General features: G+C 46.2%; 1 protein-coding gene across 1 annotated transcript in view; it reads left to right on the forward strand.

Annotated features, from left to right (window-relative positions):
- LOC133378853 (E3 ubiquitin-protein ligase TRIM39-like) overlaps positions 1–24,782 on the forward strand; it is a 32,930-nt gene that overhangs the window by 790 nt on the left and 7,358 nt on the right. The window contains exons 2-4 of the mRNA XM_061613466.1: positions 18,804–18,885; positions 21,127–21,572; positions 23,547–23,646. Of these exons, the coding sequence (XP_061469450.1) occupies positions 21,177–21,572; positions 23,547–23,646 (496 nt within the window). The 5' untranslated portion in view covers positions 18,804–18,885; positions 21,127–21,176. The remainder of the gene's footprint in view (positions 1–18,803; positions 18,886–21,126; positions 21,573–23,546; positions 23,647–24,782) is intronic.

The following is a 24,782-nucleotide window of genomic DNA, read 5'->3' on the forward strand; positions in this document are numbered from 1 at the left end:
TAATCTCAGTTGCTGATACTTTTCAAAAAATTGTGAAGTGTCTGCTGATAATTTTTTGGAAATAAATTTTGGTTAAATGTTGAGGTCTTCATTGCATGTATGATATCATATGATCATGCATCTGTACTGTTTTGTCATTTGGTGGTGGTGGTGAACAGTTTTAGCAAATGATTTAGAATTAGCTAATGCATGCTGCCCTGGGCTCCTTCTGAGAGGAAGGGTGGGATATACATTGAGTGAATGAATGCAGTTAGCCCCAGAGTGAAATTCCTCCAGTCACGCATGTTCCTGAAAAAGTTAGCCCTGAGGTGGGGATCCTGTGACCCTCTGCACGTTGTTGGACACCCACCACCCATTAGCTCAGGGGTGGGGAAAGCTTTGACCCTCCACATGTTGCTGAATTACAACACCCTGTAGCCCTAGCTAGCATAACCAGTGCCTGCAAGGGAAGAGGACCATCACTGCCCAGGGAGGGAGAGCCATCTGCCTGCTTTGCTGCTGCTGCTGCTTGGTCAACATCTCTGCTCTCTCCTTCTTGGGCTCCTGCTCTGCACTTGGGCACCTTGCAGGACCAGGCTCCAGGTACTCAGCCAGCTGTGCCTGATACTGTTCCACCTGTCCCTTCTCTGGAGGGGATATATAAGCCGGCTGACTGAGGGGGCTTGGGAGATCCAGTGCCTGCAAGGGAAGAGGACCATCACCGCCCAGGGAGGGAGAGCCATCTGCCTGCTTTGTTGCTGCTGCTTTGCTGGCGTCTTTGCTCTCTCCTTCTTGGGCTCCTGCTCTGCACTTGGGCACCTTGCAGGACCAGGCCCCAGGTGGCGTTTTACGTGGGAAGAAGAACGGTCTTAGAGCTGGCGTTTGGGCGCACAGAATACGGGACTGTGTCTTCTGTGTGGGTTTGAAGTGGATGAATGGGTGTTATATGAGTGTATGTTGTGAGTGAATGTGTATTTTTATGTTTGAGTTTTTTGTATTTATAGTTTATCATGTGCCTCGGGAAGGGATTTTATCATCAAGAGGGGAGACCTGAGGGGGCCCCAATTGCCGTAGTGACGGGTAGAGGGAGGTATGGTGATATGAGAGGGACGTGCTAGGTAAGGAGAACGCAGCCCAGACATGTAGTGGCTGTGCCGCGTTCTGGTCCTTCTCATACCCGCAGGGTTGTTGGTTGTCCTATCAGCCAACTCTCAGATCTCCAGTTGCTGCTTTTAATGCCAGATCGGTACATAATAAAACCTCCCTCGTCCATGATTTGATTGTGGACGAGGTGGCCGATCTGGCATGTATAACCGAGACCTGGGTTGGCGAACAGGGAGGAGTTAGTCTGTCCCAGCTCTGCCCACCGGGGTATCTGGTTCAGCATCATGGTAGATCTGAGGGTCGGGGAGGGGGGGTCGCTGTGGTCTATAAGAGTTCCATCTCACTCACCAAGCACCATGTCCATGCAATCACTGGTCTGGAGTGTTTGCACCTTGTGCTGGGCCAGAGGTACAGACTGGGAATCCTTTTGGTGTACCGCCCACCTTGCTGCCCAATGGCTTCCCTAACTGAGCTGACAGAAGTGGTCTCGGAGATACTGTTGAGATCCCCCAGACTATTAGTACTGGGAGATCTCAACATTCATGCTGAGGCTACTTTGTCTGGGGCAGCTCAGGACTTCATGGCCGCCATGACAACCATGGGGCTGTCTCAATATGTTAGTGGCCCAACACATACATCGGGGCATACTCTTGACCTGGTCTTTGCTACTGGACATGGGGATAGTGATCTGGATGTGGGGAGTTTTACATCTCTCCCGTTGTCATGGACAGATCATTGCTTGCTGAAGTTTAGACTTTCAGTAGCCTTTTCCCTCTGCAAGGGTGGGGGACCTATTAAATTGGTCCGCCCCTGGAGGCTAATGAATTCTGAAGGTTTTCAAAAGGCTCTGGGGGTTTTTCCGGCTGATAAGACTGGCGCTCCTGTCGAAGCCCTGGTCGATCTGTGGAATACAGAGATGACCCGGGCTGTTGACACGATCGCTCCTGCGCGCCCTCTCCTGTGTAGAGCTCATACAGCTCCTTGGTATACTCCGGAGCTGAGAGCGATGAAACAAGACAGGAGGCGGCTTGAGCGGAGATGGAGACGAACTCCCGACGAATGCAATTATGAGCTGGTTCGTGCTTCTACTAAGCTCTATGTAGGAGCGGTGAGGGCGGCAAAAAAACAACATTTCGCCGCCACTATTCAGTCATCTCTCTCACGCCCACAGGAGCTTTTTAAAGTGGTTCGTGGCCTACTTCATCCAGGCCTACAAGATACGGCAGATACATCGGTAGCTCGATGTAATAAATTTGCTGAACACTTCCAGCATAAGATCTCATGCATTCGCCGGGACTTAGACTCCTATTTAATAGCAGTTAATCCTACTGAGGTGTCCAGAGCACAGTCTTGTCATGTTTTGTTGGATGAGTTTCAGTTGGTTCAGCTCGAGGACGTGGACAAGGTGCTTGGACAGGTTCGTGAGACCACTTCGGTACTGGATCCTTGCCCCTCTTGGCTAATTAAAACTAGCAAGGAAGGAACAGTTGGCTGGGCCAAGGAAGTGATTAATGCCTCTTTACGAGAGGGAGTGGTCACTGGCTGTCTGAAGAGGCGGCAGTGAGACCACTCCTGAAAAAACCTTCCTTGGACCCAGAGGATGTCAGCAGCTACAGACCAGTAGCCAATGTTCCGTTCCTGGGCAAGATCCTGGAACGTGTGGTTGCTGACCAGCTCCAGGCGCTATTGGATGAAACCGATTATCTAGATCCATTTCAATCGGGGTTCAGGCCTGGTTTTGGCACTGAGACTGCCTTGGTCGCCCTGTTTGATGACCTATGTCGGGAGAGAGACAGAGGGAGTGTAACTCTGTTGATTCTCCTTGACCTCTCAGCGGCTTTTGACACCATTGACCATGGTATCCTTCTGGAGAGGCTTGCGGAATTGGGAGTTGGAGGCACTGCTTGGCAGTGGTTCCGCTCCTACTTAGCGGGTCGTCTCCAGAAGATAGTGCTTGGGGAACATTGCTCAACACCGTGGGTTCTCCAATGTGGGGTCCCGCAGGGTTCGGTTCTGTCTCCCATGCTTTTTAACATTTATATGAAGCCACTGGGGGCGGTCATCAGGAGTTTTGGAGTGCGTTGTCATCAGTATGCTGATGACACGCAGCTCTACTTCTCCTTTACATCTTCTTCAGGTGAGGCAGTCGACGTGCTGAACCGTTGCCTGGCTGCGACAATGGACTGGATGAGAACTAACAAACTGAGACTCAATCCTGACAAGACTGAGATGCTGTTGGTGGATGGTTTCTCTGATCGGATGGTGGATATATACCCTGTCCTGGATGGGGTTACACTCCCCCTAAAGGAACAGGTGCGTAGTCTGGGAGTCATCTTAGACTCTTCCCTCACACTTGAGGCTCATGTAGCCTCGGTGGCCCGGAATGCGTTCTACCAACTTCGGTTGGTAGCCCAGCTACGTCCCTATCTGAGTAAGGAGGACCTCTCATTAGTGGTACATGCTATGGTAACCTCGCGTCTGGACTACTGCAATGCGCTTTACGTAGGGCTACCTTTGAAGACGATTCGGAAGCTACAGCTAGTGCAAAATGCGGCGGCCAGACTGCTAACAAGAACTAAGCGGTCTGAGCATATAACACCTGTGCTAGCCCGTTTGCACTGGCTTCCAATATGCTTCCGGGCCAGATTCAAAGTGTTGGTACTTACCTATAAAGCCTTGTACGGCGCGGGACCACGATATCTGTCGGAACGCCTCTCCCGATATGAACCGGCCCGTACACTACAGTCTACTACGAAGGCCCTCCTCCGGGTTCCGACTCATAGGGAAGCCCGGAGAGTGGTGACAAGATCTAGGGCCTTCTCAGTGGTGGCCCCCGAACTATGGAATGGTCTCCCTGAGGAGGTGCGCCTGGCGCCGACACTATCATCTTTTCGGCACCAGGTTAAAACCTTTCTCTTCTCTGAGGCATTTTAATTCCTGTTAATTGTAAATTATTATATTTTGATTTTAGACTGTACAGTTTTGTGTACAGTTTTGTGTTATTTTTATTGTATTTTTAATGTTCACCGCCCAGAGAGCTGTTGCTAGTCGGGCGGTATATAAGCTTAATTAAATAAAATAAATAAATAAATAACCAATGGCTAGGGATGGTGGGAGTTGTAGTTCAGCACATCTACAGGGTACCAGGATGATAAAAGCTGCTTTGTAACATCAACTGGTCAGTATTCATAGACAGTTTCTTTGATTCATTACAATTGGAGGAAACTGATTTGAGTGAACTGCCTTGGTATTTATTATAAAAGTTAAAGGCAGTATATATATCATTTTAATAAAACAAAAACAGATGAGGCAAGTCCCTGGTACATTGTCATGCTCAGGATGGAACAGATTACACAGGCACCGCTTGCTTTTGAGGAGAATCCAGGCTTGCGCCTTCTTCAATACTGCCAGGTGGTCTTCATGGCTCAGGAATGCAAGTTAGTCACTATACATTTCTCTTGCTTGCATCCCATCATGCGAACTACAAGAACCACCAGTCTTTTATCCAAGCCAGAAAAAAGTCATAGCTACATATATACCACACCAGTGCAGCCTTTAGCGTGGCTGCACTGTTGTCATGGAACTCTCTTCCACTGATCATCAGGCATCTGCTTTCTACTTAAAGTTTTAGACACTGAAGATCTTTGTTTGTGTTTACATAGGCTTTTACTAATTGAATGGTTATTAGTTTTGCCTGTGACTGACATATTGCGATGCAAGGAAGTTTTTTTTTTAATGCAGTTGTAATACTGCTTTGTTATTGTTTTTCAGTGTCCCAGGAGGGCTTGTCAGGACCCTTCCCCATAATAAGCCCAAGGAAAGTGGAGCAAGAAATATGCCCAAGACTCGCCTCCCAAGAAGGAGGCAAGCTGGGAAGGAGCCAGCTCCGAATGAAAAGGCAAAGCTCTGAGGCTCTCTCCTCCAGGGAGAGGCTCTGAAGACTCATTGAGCTTCATGGTTGAGTGGGGACTCAAACCCAGGTTGCCCCAGTTCAGCACTTAACCACTGACTCCACCACACACACGACAAGCCCAGGGTCTTCAGTGCAGGGTGTACTGAAGGCACCCATGGGCTCACAGGGGCCTACCAGAATGGAGCCTTTGTGGCACAATTGTGCATGGTAATGGCCACTAGCTTCTCTTCTTGGCTCTCCGCTAGCACAGTTTTCTTACCGGGCCATCTCCCATTAAAATTTCTTAGTCCTTTCTATACTGGATGTATTAAGAGCAGTTAAAGGAGGATAACGTGATGGATGATTTTGGATTTGTGATAATGAAAATTATAATTAACACAATTTAATGCATTTTTGTTTGAAATCGGACTGAAAGAGCGTCTAGCTGTTGTGTACAAATCTGTTCTGAAAATTTCATGTTTCTCTTTGATCTCAGAAACATCAGTTGGACAGACAGATGGACGGACAAATGGAATAATTATGCCTCTATTTAAATAAATATGCATAAAGGACATTCAACAGAATTCAGGGACAAAATGTTTCCCATTTTACAAAAGAAATCCCTCAACCTAGATCTGCCCTTGGGGATGGGAACACCAATTGCATTGTTTGCCTCGGGTGCCAGCTGCTAGCATCTCATCTAGGGCCACCCCCGGTCCCAGGTTACTTCTTCCATTCCACAGACTGGGCAAGCAGTTCCACCTATGGGTACCAGCCATGCCTCCTTTCCTTCACCCCTGGCTTTCTCTTGCCCAGGGGCAGGCGAGGTGGAGCTTCTGGTATTGCCCGCTTGTCCAGAAACTGTGCAGTGCCCGGCACGCCAACCCTCTGCTACTCCGCCACTGCATTAGAGGCAGAGCAGTCCTAGCCCGCTCCCTCCCTCTGGAGCCTTGCCACTGCAGTCTAACTTGGAACAGTGAGCACAGCCCTCGCAAAAACCACAAGGTGGATGAGAACCAAAACTATTGCATTTGCTGAGGAGACAGGGCCTCTTCAAGGCTCAGGCATGCACAAACCATGCTCATCTCACATGTGTCCTTTCCCTTAGGGATCCTGAGGAGCACCAGGGGTGAGGCTCTGGACTAGCAACAAGGACTGCAATTGGCTGGGGCTGAAGATTGAAGGACTCTGGCCGGCGCTGAGCTGCTGTGGTCACCTGAGGTGTCTAATTATGGAAATGGACTGCCTTCAAGTCGATCCCAACTTATGGCGACCCTGTGGTGTAGTGGTTAAGGTGTTGGACTATGACCTGGGAGACCAGGGTTCGAATCCCCACACAGCCATGAAGCTCACTGGGTGGCCTTGGGCCAGTCACTGCCTCTCAGCCTCAGAGGAAGGTAATGGTAAAACCACTTCTGAATACCACTTACCATGAAAACCCTATTCATAGGGTCGCCATAAGTCAGAATCGACTTGAAGGCAGTCCACTTCATTTTTTTTGTGAATAGGGATTTCATGGTAAGCTGTATTCAGAGGGGGTTTACCCTTGTCTCCCTCTGAGGCTAGTCCTCCCCAGGCTGGCTAGGGCCTGCTCAGCTTGCCACAGCTGCACAAGCCAGCCCCTTCCTTGTTTGTGTGTTTTTATTGCTAGGAGCGGGGAGAGTTGCTTCTGGAATTTGTGTGCCTCAGGTGTCAAAACTGTAGTGTTACTGCTCTTAATATTTTTTGTAATTCTACTAGCTCTTGTTGCTTGTTTTGTATACTTGTAAACCGCCTTTGGTTCGTACATGCTGAAGTGGTTTAAAGCAATTAAAGTTGGTTTTAAATTAGCATTGTCTTAGCATTCTAAAAAATTATTATGGCTATGGGATCACAATGTTAAAATTCTGGATTGTGTTTTGTTAAGAAAGAAATACTATAGACTTTAACCGCTAGGTATAGATGTTATAAGGAGAGCCTGCTCATCTGTCTGTCTGTGTCTATCTATCTGTATCTATATGTTGTTGTTATGTGCCTTCAAGTCGATTACAACTTATGGCGACCCTATGAATCAGTGACCTCCAACAGCATCTGTCATGAACCACCCTGTTCAGATCTTGTAAGTTCAGGTCTGTGGCTTCCTTTATGGAATCAAACCAACTCTTGTCTGGCCTTCCTCTTTTTCTACTCCCTGTTGTTTTTTCCAGCATTATTGTCTTTTCTAATAATAAATTATATAATAAATAAATTTAATTTCTGTGTCACCTATCTGGCCAATGGCCACTCTAGGCGACGTACAAACAGTTAAAACACAATAAGATAAAATACAATGGTACAATATAAGAACAGTAGAAAAACAATACAGCAGCAGACAATGATATTAAAACAGGGTAGGAGGCAATTCAATCTAGTAATTAACCCTCCCTGGAAATCCCAAAGGCCTGTTGAAAGAGCCAGGTCTTTAAGGCTTTACGAAATGTATTTAGGGAAGAGGCATGCCGGAGATCTTGTGGGAGGGAGTTCCAGAGAGTGGGGGCCGCCACTGAGAATGCCCTCTCTCTAGTACCCGCCAATCTGGCTGTTTTTGTCAGCGGGATTGAGAGAAGGCCCTGTGTGGCTGATCTTGTCGGGCGGCATAATTGGTGGCGTTGAAGGCGCTCCGTAAGATAAACTGGGCCGATTCCGTATAGGGATTTAAAGGTTAATACCAACACCTTGAATTGGGCCCGGAAGACAACTGGAAGCCAGTGTAGATCGAACAACACTGGCGTGATGTGATCCCGGCGGTGACTATTCATAAGTAGTCGAGCCGCCGCATTTTGTATAAGTTGTAGTTTCCGGACCGTTTTCAAGGGTAACCCCACGTAGAGCGCATTACAGTAATCCAAACGAGAGGTGACCAGGGCATGTACTACCAGTGGGAGCTGTTGAACAGGAAGGTAGGGTTGCAGCCTTTGTATGAGGTGTAGTTGATACCAGGCTGCCCGGCTCACTGCTGAAATCTGAGCCTCCATGGACAGCCTGGAATCAAGCACAACCCCAAGGCTGCGGACCTGGTCCTTCAGGGGTAGACTCACCCCATTGAACTTCAGGTCATCATCTCCCAACCTTCTCTTGTCCCTCACGAGTAGCACCTCGGTCTTATCAGGGTTCAGCTTCAGCCTGTTCCTTCCCATCCATCCACTCACGGATTCCAGGCACTTGGACAAGGTCTCCACAGCCGACTCTGGTGAAGATTTAAATGAGAGGTAGAGCTGAGTGTCATCCGCATATTGGTGACACTGCAGCCCAAATCTCCTAATGATTGTCCCCAGCGGCTTCATATAGATATTAAATAGCATGGGAGAGAGGATAGAACCCTGTGGCACACCACAATTGAGAGGCCAAGGGTCTGAAACCTCCTCCCCCAATGCTACCTGTTGAAACCTGTCGGAGAGGAAGGAATGGAACCACTGCAATACAGTACCTCCAATTCCCAATCCCTCCAGGCGATGTAAAAGGATACTGTGGTCGACAGTATCAAAAGCCGCTGAGAGATCGAGGAGGACAAGAAAGGAGAATTCTCCCCTATCTAATGCCCTCCTCAAATCATCTACCAGAGCGACAAAGGCTGTTTCAATTCCGTGACCAGTCCTGAAACCCGATTGGTATGGATCCAAGTAATCCGTTTCATCCAAGTGTGCTGACAACTGGTTGGCCACCACTCGCTCAGTGACCTTGCCCAAAAATGGTAGGTTCGAAATTGGGCGGAAGTTATTAAAAACTTGGGGATCCAAGGAGGGCTTCTTCAAGATGGGCTTTACAATTGCCTCCTTGAAGGCTGATGGCATCACACCCTCTTTCAAGGATGCGTTTACCACCGCTTTGATCCCCTCGCCCAATTTCTCTCTGCAGCTCATAAGGAGCCACGATGGGCAAGGATCAGTTAGACAAGTGGTAGGCTTCACAGTTGTAAGCACCTTGTCCACATCCTCAGAAGGGAGAAGCTGAAACCGATCCCAACCTACCGGCATGCAACCGGCCAACTCTGGTTCATCCACTGTATCCACGGCGCACGGAATCAAGCTCCGTAAGTGTTCGATTTTATCAGCGAAGTGCTTTGCTAATATGTCACAGGAGGCCTTTGACTGTTCCAAGGGTTCCTGAGCAACTGGACCGACCAGGCTTCGGACCACCTGGAACAGCCTCCTGGGACAGCACTCCGCGGACGCAATAGAGGCAGTAAAGAAAGCCTTCTTTCCTGCCTTTATTGCCACCTGGTAGGCAGCTACTGCTGCTCTAACCTGTGTCCGGACATCTTCGGAATGGGATTTCCGCCACCGGCGTTCTAGTCGTCTCACCTCCTGTCTCAGACTACGCAACCGCGGTGTATACCATGGTGCCAGCTGAGTTCTATTCAGGTGGAGAGGATGTTTCGGAGCCACTCGGTCTAATGCCCTGGTGATACCCTCATTCCACTCCTTCACCAGGGTTTCGACCGGGCGACCTTCAGCAGGTTCCAATTCCCCAAGTGCAGTCAGGAATCCATCCGGATCCATCAGGCGCCTGGGGCGTACCATTCTAATAGGTCCTTTACCCCTGCGGAGGGGGCATGGTATCAAGAAGTTCATGTTTACCAGATAGTGATCTGACCATGACACAGGGGTGGAATAAACCACTCCCAACTTCAGACCACTTCTCTCCTCTCCCAGGACAAACACAAGGTCAAGAGTATGACCGGCTACATGGGTGGGCCCAATATTACTAAGGTGCAGTTCCCAGGAAGCCATGGTTTCCAGGAAATCCCGAGGGGCTCCAGTGAGAGTGGTCTCGGCATGCACGTTAAAGTCACCCAGCACTAACAATTCTGGGGACAATGCCCGTACAGCCGAGACCACCTCCAGCACCTCGGCCAGGGAGTCTGCTGTGCAGCGGGGTGGGCGGTACACCAGAAGGATCCCTAAACTGCCCTTCGGGCCCAACCTCCAGTACATACAATCAACGAATTGAGTTCTATGAAGAGGAGGTCTGGCGAAAACTAAGGACTCTCGATAGATGACTGCCACGCCCCCTCCCCGCCTTCCCACCCTCGGCTGCTGTGCATAACGGAAACCTGGTGGACACATGGCCTCAAGAATGGGAGCAGAGGCTTCGTCCAACCAAGTCTCCGTAATGCATGCCAGGTCTGCCCGCCCATCCAAGATCATGTCATGGATGAGTGAGGTCTTCTGCGTTACAGACCTGGCATTACATAGCAGTAGTCGAAGGTCGGTAGGAACCTTGCGTCCCCCAGTTACCATCTGGTTCTGAACAGACCCGGAACATGGGATGGATATAATGCATCTATCCTGTGTTCCCCTATTCCGGCATGGTCTGCCAGCAGCACCCTTTCAGCGCCTGCTGCCCAAACTTTCTATAACTTGGCCCCCCACCTCCCTCCCCGGCTTGCACATGCCTCTATTCCTATCCTAATCAACAGGCCACCCACCCTAGCAAAATTAGTCCAGAGACCCACCTCCGTATCCTATACAGCTGTAATAATTAAAATAAATCAATTTAACTTAAACTAAATCAATATAAATTAATATAAATTACAACCCAATTTCACATTCACATTCACATTCACACATTCATACACACTCCACAAGCCATCCAACTGTGACCAGCCATAATGATGGATCACCCGAACAAACAGTGGCAGTAAAGCTGCGATGACGAGTCCGCAACAGCAAGTGCTTGCTCCGGGTCGTAGCGATGGTATTCCAGACGACACGAGTCGTAACGGTGGTATCCCAGGCGGCATGGGTGGGCATCGGCATCGGCAATGATGACAATGCAGCGGCGGCGGCGACAGCACAAGCTGCACAGACAATGTCCAAGCAGCAGCGCAGCCCGCAACAGTGGGACAACAGCAGCGACGCCCACCCTCCAGAGGGCAAGGGCGACAGCAACAAACAGACAGGTCGCAACGGTGGCCCTCAAGGAACAACCCGTCTGCAACAGCAACGACGGCGCCGGGCCACAGACAGGCGGCAACGATGACGATGACGCAGGGCAGCGGCGCCCGGCAACGGCACACCCAGCAGCGACACAAGGCCCAAGCAGGTAGGGAGCAGCAGCGGCAGCAGAGAAACCAGCCGCAACGGCGAGCCCCGGAAGCGACACGACCCCCAATGGCAGCAGCAAGCAAGCAGGCAGCGATCACAGCGACCCCCAACCACAGCAGCAAGCAACGAGTCGCAGCCCCAGCCCAGGCCGCAGCAGGACCCCGGACTCCAGCAGCCACAGCGCTGGCACAAGCCGGGGGGAGAAACACAACCACAGCGGCAGCAAGAGAGGCACCGGCCACGACGAAAAACGCCAGCCGCAGCAACCCCACCACCAGAGAAAGGTAAGGGCTGTAGGAGATCTTTGTAGAATGGTATCAAAAGGAGGGAGGAAGGCAAAATGCTAGCTCACCTCCTGCACAAGACCAGGGTATTTCAGGATGTTTAGAGATGTTTAGCGATGTTAAGTGATAGATGACGGAGGAGCTTCAATTCCACAACCTCCTACTCCACTGCCATCTTGGTTTTCTAGTGAATCATGTCTTCTCATGATGTGTCCAAAGTATGATAACCTCAGTTTCTTCATTTTAGCTTCTAGTGACAGTTCTGGTTTAATTTGTTCTAACACCCAATTATTTGTCTTTTTTGCGCTTTACAGTAGGCGCAAAGCTCTCCTCCAGCACCACAATTCAAGTGAGCTGATTTTTTTCTTACCTGCTTTTTTCACTGTCCAATTTTCACATCCATACATAGAGATCGGGAATATCATGGTCTGAATGATCCTGACTTTGGTGTTCAGTGATACATCTTTGTATTTGAGGACCTTTAGCTTTACTCTGATTTTCGATACGATCAGTTCATGATCTGTACCGCAGTCTGCTCCTGGTCTTGTTTTTGCAGAAAGTATGGAACTTCTCCATCTTCTGTTTCCAATTATATAATCAATTTGATTCCTATATAGACCATCTGGTGATGTCCACGTGTACAGTCGTCTTTTTGGTTGTTCAAAAAATGTGTTCACAAGAAACAAATCATTGGCTTGACAGAATTCAGTAAGTCTTTCTCTTGCTTCATTTCTGTCACCTAAGCCCCATTTCCCCACAATTCCTAGTTCTTCTCTGTTCCCTACTTTTGCATTCCAGTCCCCCATGATTATCATCATATCTTGTTTTGGTGTGTGATCAATTTCCTCCTGTACTTCTGCGTAAAATCTCTCCGGTTCTTCTGCGTTTGACGTTGGAGCGTAGACTTGGATGATGGTTATGTTAATAGGTTTCCCGTTTAATCTCATTGATATCACTGCTCAGACCTTGCATTGTAGCTCCTAATTGCTTTTGCTACATCACTTCTCACTATTAAAGCAACCTCATTCCTTCTTGATTTCTCATTTCCTGCATAAAATATTTTGTAGTTGTCTGATTGGAAATGTCCCATTCCAGTCCATTTTAATTCACTCATGCCAAGTATTGTAATGTTGATACGCTCCATTTCTTGCTTGACAATTTCTTACTTTTCCTGGTTCATGCTTCTCATATTCCATGTTCCTATTGTGTGCGTTGTACAACTCCGGACTCTCCTTTCGCATCTGTGCTCATCAGCCTCTGGGCTTCCTTTCGGCTTTGACCCAGCTATGTCATTGGGCATAGAGCTGCTCGTACTTGTCCTTTCTTCTTCCCCAGTAGCTCGGTGAGTGCCTTCTGACCTGGGGGGTCTCATCTTCCAGCACTATCTCGTGTTGCATTTTGGATACTCTGTTCATAGGGTTTTCATGGTAAGAGGTATTCAGAGGTGGTTTACCATTGCCTTCCTCTGAGTTTGGATGCATCTTAAGAACATAAGAACATAAGAAGAGCCTGCTGGATCAGGCCAGTGGCCCATCTAGTCCAGCATCCTGTTCTCACAGTGGCCAACCAGGTGCCTGGGGGAAGCCTGCAAGCAGGACCCGAGTGCAAGAACACTCTCCCCTCCTGAGGCTTCCGGCAACTGGTTTTCAGAAGCATGCTGCCTCTGACTAGGGTGGCAGAGCACAGCCATCACGGCTAGTAGCCATTGATAGCCCTGTCCTCCATGAATTTGTCTAATCTTCTTTTAAAGCCATCCAAGCTGGTGGCCATTACTGCATCTTGTGGGAGCAAATTCCATAGTTTAACTATGCGCTGAGTAAAGAAGTACTTCCTTTTGTCTGTCCTGAATCTTCCAACATTCAGCTTCTTTGAATGTCCACGAGTTCTAGTTCTTAGTCTGGTGCCTCAGCTTTGACCATTCCACCTTGGGATACATATATATGTATTGTAGGAGTAGAAAAGGGCAAGGCTGCATCATTTGGCGCTTTTTATTTTAGGGGAAAGGCGAGTAAGAGATGACACGATAGAAGAGTATAAAATTCTGCATGGTGTGGAGAACGTGGCTAGAGAAAAGTTTTTCTCCCTCTCACATACCACTAGAACTCATGGACATCCAATGAAGCTGAAAGTTGGAAGATTCAGGACAGACAAAAGAAAGTCCTTCATACAGCGCAGATTTAAATTAGGGAATTCGAGGCAGTGATGGCCACCAACTTGGATTGCTTTAAAAGAGGATTAGATGAATATATGCAGGATAAAGCTATCAATGACTACTAGCCATGATGGTTATGCTCTGCCTCTATAGTCAGAGGCAGTATGCTTCTGAATACTAGTTTTTGGAAAGTGCAGGTGGGGAGAGTGCTCTTGCACTCAGCTCCTGCTTGCAGGCTTCCCTTGGGCATCTGGTTGGCCACTGAAAACAGGATGCTAGGCTCGTTGGCCACTGGCCTGTTCCAGCAGGCTCTTCTTATGACTGCACAGGGACCAGACAGTGCTCCTCAGGGACCCAGAAATGGCTCAGAGGCTGCCTGTCATTGGCACCTAGTCTGTAAAGCGCAGCTGTCCCAGTGTGGTGTAGTGGTTACAGTCTCTGAATAGGACTTGAGGAAAGCCAGGTTAAAATTGCCACTTTGCTATGAAGCTCACTGGGTGGCCTTGGCCCAGTCATCCTCTCCCAGCCTAACCTCCCTCATAGAGTTATTGTGAGGATAAAATTGTATGTGCACCGCAGGTGGCAACATTGTACTCCCCCTCGAGATCCATGGAGGAAATTTAAAATATGCATGCATTGTCAGGAGTGAGGAATGTATAGCCTTCCAGATGTTGTTGGTGTTTGCTCTGGCAGACATACGCTGGCGTACCCGACCGTAGTCACGCCCTTGCTTTGCACCTTGCCAAGAATAACGCAACTCACGTGTAGAAATATACAGTCTTTTATCAGCAGAATAACATACAGCAGTTCCAGCATCGAATACACGAGTTACACAGTCCGTCTTTCTCCTCTTTACTTCCCCACACACACATCCTTTTCTTTTCCTGTCTTTATAGCCCATCACGGTCATTTAGTCATTAGGTGATTTAGGGTCGGCACCTGTATCGCCTGAGGGTTTTGATTTACTCTTTACTGTCAGTTAACCCTTTCATGGCTGGTTTTCCTTCTTGGTGAAATGTACATGCTAACAGCCCCTCCTCATTTCACACAGAATGAATACATGCACGTCTTATAACGTACATTATACATGCCTAATAGTTGTACAAGTTTGTCATGTTTGTCAGCACACAATGGTTTTGTCAGGACATCTGCTGCCATTTTACCCGTTTCACAATATCGGATATCAACATGGCCTTGTTGTACATAGTCTTTTAGGTGGTGGTATCTAACACTCACATGTTTCGTTTTTCTGGTGCCACCTTCTGCCAACGCCAATCGTATACAGGCTTGATTGTCCTCACACATAACAAATGGTTTCTGTACATTTAGACAGGCATCTCGAAGCAACTGTTCATACCATAATAGTTCATTGCAGGCTGTTGATAGACTTATGTATTCCGCTTCTGTACTTGATATTGCAACAACATTCTGCTTTACGCTACACCAGTCTATCAACGACCCTTGAAACATTATTGCTACTCCTGATGTCAATTTTCTACAAGTCTCATCAGACACATGATCTGCATCGGTATAACATACTATGCCATCCCTTTTGCAGGCGGATAAAAGTAGACACTTGGTGGCGGTGCCTTTTAGATATCTCAGTATTCTTTTTATGCCTTCTCAGTCATGCTGGGTTGGGTGTTCTACCTTTCTGCCTCCCCCTTTACTGTTTTCTTAATTTTATATATCCATTTGCAACCAATGGCTTTCTTATTTGGAGGTAGCTGTGCTAAAGTCCACGTCGCGTTTTTGTTCATGGCGCTTATCTCTTCCTCCATGGCTATTTGCCACTTTTGGGCTTCCTTGGGGGACAGTTTGCTTACATCAGCATAAGAAGAGGGTTCTACCTGAGTACACAACGCTTTTGTCACACCTATTTTAAATCTGTCAGGTGGTTTGCCAAGATTAGCCCTTTCTGACCTCCTCAGCTCTGGTTCTGGGTGAACCTTTTCGTCTGTACCCTCTTGTTCAGACACATCAGCTTCCCCTTCTTCTTCTTCCTGCTTAATGTCAAAACCTTGGTCAGAATCCCTCCCTTTGGGATTGCGTCCACTGTTTCTTGCATTTTGTCACTAAGGGTACTGAGGTTTACGTCTACAAAACGTCCTACGTTCTGCCAATCTTGCTCATGTGTTTTGACACTTCTGCTCACTACCACCCTTCTTTTGGTTGGCAACCACACCCTATAGTAAGCCTTTTCGAATCCTAATAAAATACCCTTTTTTGCTCTGGGTGCTTGCTTTGCTTTTCTTTGTGCTTTTGGCACGTGTACCCAGCACTCAGACCCGAACGCTTTTATGTGCTCTAACCTTGGTTTTACTCCATGGAATCTTTCGAATGGAGTAGACAGCACAGCACTAGAAAACAACCTGTTTTGTATATAATTCGCATAAACAATGCATTCACTCCAAAAAGCCGGAGATAATGGTGAATCATTTAGCATAGCTCTCACCATGTCCTGAATATATCTGTTCCTTCTCTCTGCGGTTCCGTTTTGATGTGGGGAATATGATGCAGTTAACGCATGCTTTATCCCTTTTGTGGTTAGATAGGTTTCAAACTTATGCGAGGTAAACTCGCTTCCTCTATCAGTTAACACCTCGGCTATGCTCGTGTGATATTTTGCCTCAGCTCACCTTACGAAATGCCTGAACTTCTTTTCTGCCTCCCCTTTGTGTTTCAACAAGTACACAAAACAAAAACGGGAATAGTCATCCACGAGCAACATATAAAATCTGGCGCCACCTAGTGTTTTTCGGAATGGACCGGCAAGATCCATATGTACCAGCTCTAAAACTCTTTTAGTGCTGCGTTCACATTTTATGTTGATAGGTGCAACTACTTATTTATGTTCGTGGCATATATCGCAGTCTACAAACGTAGCACAGGGTTTAATCCTTAAATCAGCACTGTATCTCGGCATTTTGCTTATGGTGCTGAAACCTGCATGCCCAAGCCTCCTATGGTATAGATGTATGCATTTATCATGGGGGGGTTTGTTCTCTATAGTGCTTACCACAGCTTCTGAGGTTTGTTTTATAACATATAAAGCATCTTCTAATACGCCTACTGCATATACCTTATCTGCCTTTGTTATTTCACATGTGCCTTTTCTGAACAGTACTGCAAATTCCATTGCATTTAGTGTGGACACAGACATGATGTTATTCTCTAATTGGGGCACAAACAGAATGTTCGTAACAGTTGTTTTTAGGCATTTTACAAATACAGTCCCCTTCCCTTTTACCTCCCTGTGGGTTCCATCAGCAAGTACGACATGTCCACACGTAGGGGACAGTGATTGAAACAACTTCTTGTCTTTTGCTAGAAAATGGGTAGCCCCTGAGTCAACCACCCAGGAAGTTCCAGGTTTCTCCTCTGGTTTCTTAACACTGGCTTTGACTACATGAACAGAGAACGGCTCCTTTCGCTGCCGACCTCTTCCTGCCACATTAAGAGTCCCTCTCATCACTGGGCAATTTTTCTTTATGTGTTTTTCGGACCCACAATGAAAACACCGTCGCGCACCGTATACTCTTGACTCGCCTTTCCTCTGCTTTCCTGGCGTTTCTCCGCTGCGCTACTTGCTTACTGCGGAACAATTCTGCTCTTGTCTTCTATCCCATTCTTGTAAGAGCTTTCCCGTCACATAGTCCAGGGTTAATTCAGTCTCAGTCGTGGCTTCCATTGCGCACACAATAGTGTCCCACGAAGCATCCAAAGAAGACAATATAATATATACCTGCTGCTGGGGCGTATGCTCCACATCTCTTTCCTGCAGTTCTGCGAAAAGCCCTTTCATTGTCTGCAGATGTGCAGGCATAGTTACCCCTTCGCTTAAACGTATTTGATACAGCCGTCTCGCCAAATAAACTCTACTGCCAGCAGTTTTTCTCACGTAAACATTCTTTAGAGCAGACCAGACTTCTTTTGCTGTAACCAGCCCTCTTATCAACAGCAGCTGGTTATTCTCCAAACCCAAAATAATGGTCGCTCTCGCTTTTTCATCTTTGCGAAGCCATTCCAGAGAAGGGGGGTCAGTGGGGGGATCACTTTCGACGGACAACCACAACTCTTCCTGGCATAATAACATCTCCATCTTTACCTTCCAACTCGTATCGTTCATGTCATTCAGCCTTTCCAGTGGCATTGCTGAACTCAGGGATACAGCCATCATGTTCCGGCGTTTACCAAACACGCTGTCCACTTGTGCTTGCCTTGGTCTGGATTCCTCTCTGCACCTCAGCTACTCGCAGTCTGGGCCCATAACCCTTGTTGGTGTTTGCTCTGGCAGACATACGCTGGCATACCCAACCATAGTCACGCCCTTGCTTTGCACCTTGCCAAGAATAACGCAACTCACATGTAGAAATATACAGTCTTTTATCAGCAGAATAACATACAGCAGTTCCAGCATCGAATACGCGAGTTACACAGTCCGTCTTTCTCCTCTTTACTTCCCCACACACACATCCTTTTCTTTTCCTGTCTTTATAGCCCATCACGGTCATTTAGTCATTAGGTGATTTAGGGTCGGCACCTGTATCGCCTGAGGGTTTTGATTTACTCTTTACTGTCAGTTAACCCTTTCATGGCTGGTTTTCCTTCTTGGTGAAATGTACATGCTAACAGATGTTGCTTGAATACAACTTCCACCATTCCTGACTACTGTTGCATGCTTGCTCTGGTTACTCGCACTGAGTTGAACAATGGAATTTGATCCCACAAGAGGCAGTGATGGCCACCAACTGGGCTGGCTTTAAGAGAGGATTAGATAACTGCATGGAGGATGAGGCTATTTATTTTTATTTATTTATTTATTTGTTTGTTTCATTTATAGACCGCCCATAGCGAGTGGCTCTCTGGGCGGTGTACAAAAGATTAAAATACAAAATATCACAATAAAATCAACCTACAAACAATAACACGAGCAGCAACAAAAGAAAATTAAAATTATGACATTAAGCGCGTTAAAATGCCTGGGAGCATAGCCAGGTCTTAACCATGATGGCTGTGTCCTATCTCCACTGCTGGAGGCAGTATCCCTCTGAATACCAGTTGCTGGGGCTTCCCATAGGGCTCCTTTGGGAGGAAGGGTTGGATATAAATTTAATTGTTAATAATAATATTTTTGTTGGTCACTGAGAATAAGATGGAGGACTAAATGGCCCTTTGGTATGATCTGGCAGAACTCTTGTTCATACTTCATACTTTAAACAGACTTTGGAATCATTCTTCTTATCTATGTCATTATTGCTAATAAACATATTTGCAATTGTCTTTTATCAGCAGTGGATGACGTTATGGTACTTTTACCCTTCCAGCTGTATAAAGACTGAGAAATCTCCAGTTGCCAACCAAAGCGGAGACTGCCAAGGACAAGCCAATTGTCAAGACCCCCGGCAGGTAACTCTGAAATTGTGCGCTGGTAGCCTGGCAGTGGACTGAAGACACTGGGATTTAGTAAAGCTAAAATAGTTGGTGCTTTGGGACCTCCACCTTCAATTCTAGTCCTGCTCGGATAGCCTTTCTGCCCCTACATTATGCAACAGAAGCAACAGGGATTGTGTTTTGTGTCTGCATGTGAGAGACCAGAGGGAACAATCTGAGAATTATAATAGGAGTTGGTGGTTTGAGGGGTGCAGGATGTAGAACGGGCTGGGATCTTGGAAGGGGAGAATATTAGTTGCAGTGTAAGACTGGACAAGAATCGGCATGAGTAGCCCCTGAAATGAGTTCTGCGTATGGTGATATTACAAGGAGGAAACAACATATTTGAATCCTAGCTTTATCTGGAGTTTTTTGGAGTTGCAGTATGGTTCTTGGTTGGAAGGGTGCTACTGAAATGTTTCCAGCTGTTATGTTTTATTAGTTTCTTTTATCTTCTATGAACTTTGATATTTTGTTTTGATTTGATTGATGTTCTTTCATATACATGATATTGCCTTTAATGTCACAAGAGATAGAAAGTATATAAATCTTTAAAATAAAATGCTTGTGGAGATATTACAAAGAGTGATTTATCAAGATGATCCTGCAAATACATGTATCATTATGCATAACCAATGTCTGCAGCTCAGTCTCCTTTTGCTGGCAAAAAATGGGCTACTTCTCTGCCCCATGAATTTCCAAGGGGATATTTTGGAATCCAAACCATGTCTGTCCACCACTCATCCCTTTTGGGACTGAGGGTTCTATAAATGAAAATGAATGGACCCATCCTTTCACAAAAGACCTTTGTGCTCTAAGTTCTTACACTAATTTCTTGTTAAAGATTATTCAGTTTACAATCTCTCAAGACCAAATGTATGTTCTTCCTTGCATAACTGCCTCCCAGGTGATCAAAGTTAAACTGCTTTTATTATGCATCCAGAGGAGCTATTTTTATTTATTTAGTTAGACCATTTCTATACTGCTTAATATTTTTTTTAAAAAACCTTAAGCGGTGCACAGAAAACTAAAACATCGACATATGTTACAAAAATACAGTGTTGTGTATACAAATTTGTTCTACACTGCCAAAACACAAAAGCAAAACCCCTTCTGATGTGGAAAGGTCTGGTGAGAACTAAATCTAACAGATCGCGTCATCCTTTGTATTCCCAACTGATCACTGTGCTCTGCAGGAGAGGGCCTCATGCAGATACCATCTCATCAGGAGGTTCATTCCATACCATGTAGGAATTTGCCCTTTAGTGTGTTGATACATGGCACCTACCCTTTGGAACTCCCTCCTGTTACATATTGCTGTGTTGACTGCCTCTTTGGCACCTGCTGAAGAGCTTTCACTTCCAACAAGCCTTTTCAGTGGAGATTTTTATCCCAGTTCTTATTTGTGTTAAGAGTAGAAATTGTTTTTATGCATGTTTTTATTGTTGATGGTTTATTGTTAAATCGCTTCAGGATTTTTAATGGGAAGCGATGAATGAATAAAATAAATGAATAAAATAAAATTAGTTGGTAAGGTAGCTGGGTAAGTCTCTGGTCATATCCACATCATACATTTAAAGCACATGGCTCCTCCCCCACTCCCAAGAATCCTGGGAACTGTAGTTTACCCCTCACAGAGCTACAATTACCAGCACCCTTAACACACTACAGTTCCCAGAATTCTTGGAGGAAAGCCATGTGCTTTAAATGTGCTGTAAGTGTATGCTGTGCATGTGACCTCCCCTGGGAGTGAGTTTCAATAACGGGAAGCCAGGTTACCTTTCTTCCAGGCATATATACAGTTTTGAAAGTAACAAACAGAACTTCACCCAAACTTGCTCTGGATCCCTATAAGGATTCCATTAATCTCCTAAAAATATATAGGTTTTTATTGTACTACCAAAACATTTTGAGTTCCACCTCCATCAGCTGCTAAGAGAGAGAGAGAGAGAGAGAGAGAGAGACTTAGCATTGTTTTCTGGTTTTAAACCTTGTTGATTGTAGTATATTTTACTTTTGTAAGTCACTCTGAGATTGCAGAACGCAACAAGTAAATAAAATAAATAATAACAATCATTAAAAGGTTGGATAATACAGTATATCAGAAACTCTGAAAAGCAGACTTGTGCCCACTGGAATGATTGTGAAATATTTACTGTGTAAGAGTAGACACATTTCATCTCTCTCATTGATTCCCACTCTGGTATAATCCTACAGATTTTGAAGACTACATCTTCTTACAGCAAAATCACAGAGATCCACCTACCATGGCTTCAGCCCCATTATCCGCTGATGTGAGAAAGGAAGCCATGTGCCCCATCTGCACAGAGTATCTGACGGACCCGGTGTCAGTGGACTGTGGCCACAATTTCTGCCGGGACTGCATCACAAAGTACTATGAAATATGGAAAGAAAGTGGGCCAGTGAAATGTCCTCTCTGCAAAGCTAAGATCTGGAAAGGGAATTTCCGGGTAAACTGGCAGCTAAGAAGTATTGCAGAAGCATTCAGACTAGCAAAGGAGAATCTTTGTGTGAAGCATAAGAAGGAACTCAGTCTCTTTTGCAAAGAGGACAGAGAATTAGTGTGCGTAGTCTGTGAACACTCTTCAGAACACAGATCGCATACTACAGTTCTTATAGAAGATGCTCTCCAGGAATATAAGGTAATTAATAATCAACATATTTAACTCTAGATTCCTTGTCCCCTAATATGTCCCAAGGTTCGGCGGCCTACACAACATACATTTAAAGCACATGACTTCCCCCACAGAATGCTGGGAACTGTGGTTTGTTAAGGATGCTGGGAGTTGCAGCTCTGCGAGGGACAAAATGCAGTTCCCAGGGTTCTTTTGAGGAAGCCATGTGCTTTAAGTATATGATATGTAGGTATGCATGCTCAATATAAATCAAATATATGACCTACATTAAAAAATACCTGGGATGGTGGTTGACACCCTTTGGTCACGAACCCATTTTATTCATCCCTAAGGTAGGGACAGCCAATGCAGTACCCTCCAGATGTTGTTGGACTCCATCTCTCAGCCAGCATGTCCAATGATCAAGGACAACGAGGCTGTCGTCTAACACCATCTGGAGGATGTCATATTCAGTTGTCAGTCTTCTTCTATCTCAGTGGTGAAGTAAATGCACTGTGTACCTCCTCAGTGACATCATTCCTACCCCATAGATAAGGAAGTTCCTCTCCTTCCTCCCAGCATAATGATCAGGAGCAAGATCGCTCTCTCTGATTTTCAGACTGATCTCTGAAGAGCAAGGGGGATGAATTCTGTACTATTGTATACTAGGCTGGGCAGAGAGCTTCCTTGCCATCCAGCTCAGCACTACAATACAGAGGAGTTGGATTCCTGCATTGGACTTGATGGCCTTATAGGCCCCTTCCAACTCTACTATTCTATAAGTCTATGAGGAAGATACCCCAGCTCTTCTCTTCCCACATGTGTACTCCCATTGCTGGCAGGTTGGAGCACTCAGGAAACAAGAAGGACTTCCTGTTTCCAGAGAGCGCTCATCTACTAACAGTGGTGGAACGCAATTGGGAGCAGAGCCGCTGTGTTCAGTGCTGTTGTGACCATCTTTGGTTTTACTGCCAACAGTGGTAATTTGGGGGCTGGTGGGCTATGGCCAATGGATTGACAGTACTCATCCGGCTGGAGGGTTCCTTAGTTCTGGTTTAGTCAACAGGAATGCATCCCAAACAACTGAATTGTATCCATGAAGCTCTGATACACTGCAGAGTTTGCCACTATTATAAGCATAATATCTGGGCATTTTGGGTTGGCAAATACGTAGCATAGTTAAGTTGTCATCAGCAAGTCACCCTTGGGCTCCTTGTGGAGCTGACAAACCCATCCTCATTAGAGGAAAGAAGGCATGTATGGAGGAAAATGTCTAGAGGAGTAAATCCCATCTCCCCACTCACCCACCCAATGATCCTGTAGCCCCAAGGATTTTTGGTGGGGGGGTTGGTGGGGGGGTGGGATTTTTCCCATCCCCAGCCATTTTCCTTCATGTACCCCTTCTTGCACGAAGGCAAAGAGCTGCTGAGTTCTGTATCCCCGCTTCACTGAAATTTGGCAACAAAATTTGTGAGTGAGAGAGGTGTGTGTGTGTGTGTGTGTCCAGCTAAATAGATACAAACGTTGGGGGTGGGAATTGGAAAGAGACATCTAAAAGAGATATATTTCATTCTAGATTAGTTGATTCAGATTAGTTTTAATTTGTATTTATTACATCCAAAGTAAATACAGATATTGTCTCTTTCATTTATATTTCACGAATGCACATCTCTAGTGGATACATGGGTGTGATTCAAAGTTCACAGAAAACAGATTACCTTGAGTCACTGAACAAGCCAAGCCCTACATCAGTGGGGACCCATGGTAGTCAATCTGAAAAATTCCACCTTGTTATTCAGTCTTTGAATACCAGTAGCTGGGAAGCACTAGTGGGAAGCGCAGTGTTGCGTTCGTGTCCTGCTTGTGGGTTTCTCATCGGCATCTGCTTGGCCACTGTGAGGACAAGGGTGCTAGATTAGATGGACTGCTCTTGCATTCTTATTCTTGCACATCCCTCATTTCATGAATTGCTCCCAAATCCATTTGTTGCCCTCTGTCCAGGCATCATCCACTGAACTTCAGATGGCAGGAGGACACAGCGATGAGCTGCTGAAGATGGTTGAAAAGTTCAAGCAGGCTCATGTAGAAGATAACCTTTCAGGTACTTTGCTTCCTAGCTATTTAAGGCTTCACAGGTAATTTACCAGCGCCCGTGGGCCTCTTTTAAGAACTGGCGAGATGTGATCCATATAGCTGGTCCTTCATCAGCAGCAGCAGCAGTACTAGTATTTATTAATTGAATTTATATCTTGCCCTTCCTCCCAAAGGAGCCCAGGGCAGCAATGACCTAGTAGCAGTATTTTGTAGTAGCTTGAAGTTTCTGCAAAGGCTTCCCCAAATACAGTGCATTGAAGTACTATAACCAAGAGGTTACTAGTGCATGGATAACTGTGGCCACGCTCTCTCTGTCCAGGAGAGGGACTGCACATGGAGCCTCAGCCTTAAGCTGTTGGATGGCACCAGGTGTCAGAGGCTACTTGAGCCTTCAGTGGCAATGCTGGCTCTGGCAGTACTCCTGGACTTTCATCCTGACCCTTCAGTGGGAGTTTATCCCTATCCAGGACAGGATGATATTTTGGAGCAGCCTCTCAACTGCCTCCTTCAAGGCATGGTACTTCCCACAGACGTGCATTGATGACCTTCAAGACCTAGCCAAGAAATCAATCTCTTTAGCTAGATCAGGAGTAGGGACGGGGGAGAAGTTTAACTCAGCTCGGATTTAAATTGGAATCTATCAAATCTCCAGTTTCCAGAACAATATAACAACAAAAACACAGCCTTCTTTCAAAATTAATACTTATCCGCATTTTGCGATGCAGTTCTCCAACCAAATAATGTTCACAAAAATGCATGTGTTAGGAGAATGCATGCGTGAAAATGAATATGTCAGTGAAAACAACAATACAAAAATGTGTTTATTAGGAGAAATTTGCACTAAAATGCTGGAAAATTTTCATGAGGGTTTTTTTAAAAAAAATCACACATTGCTGCAGAAATGTGGGGAACTGAATTTAAGATTAGAAAAATGTGAAACTGAGGGAACTGAAACTGACTGAAATCAGGAGTGGGGAACCTTTTTGGCTCCACGGGCCAAATCCTTATTTGGATCATCCTTGCAGGCCAAATTAGACAGGTGGGTGGGGACCATCCACCTGTGAATAACACTGTGTCGGTGTAACATCACATGATTGATAGGTGGGCTGTTCCACCCACCTGTCAAAATCCCTTGTGTGGGGT

Source organism: Rhineura floridana, chromosome 3 (assembly GCF_030035675.1).
Source record: "Rhineura floridana isolate rRhiFlo1 chromosome 3, rRhiFlo1.hap2, whole genome shotgun sequence".
Taxonomy (NCBI): domain Eukaryota; kingdom Metazoa; phylum Chordata; class Lepidosauria; order Squamata; family Rhineuridae; genus Rhineura; species Rhineura floridana.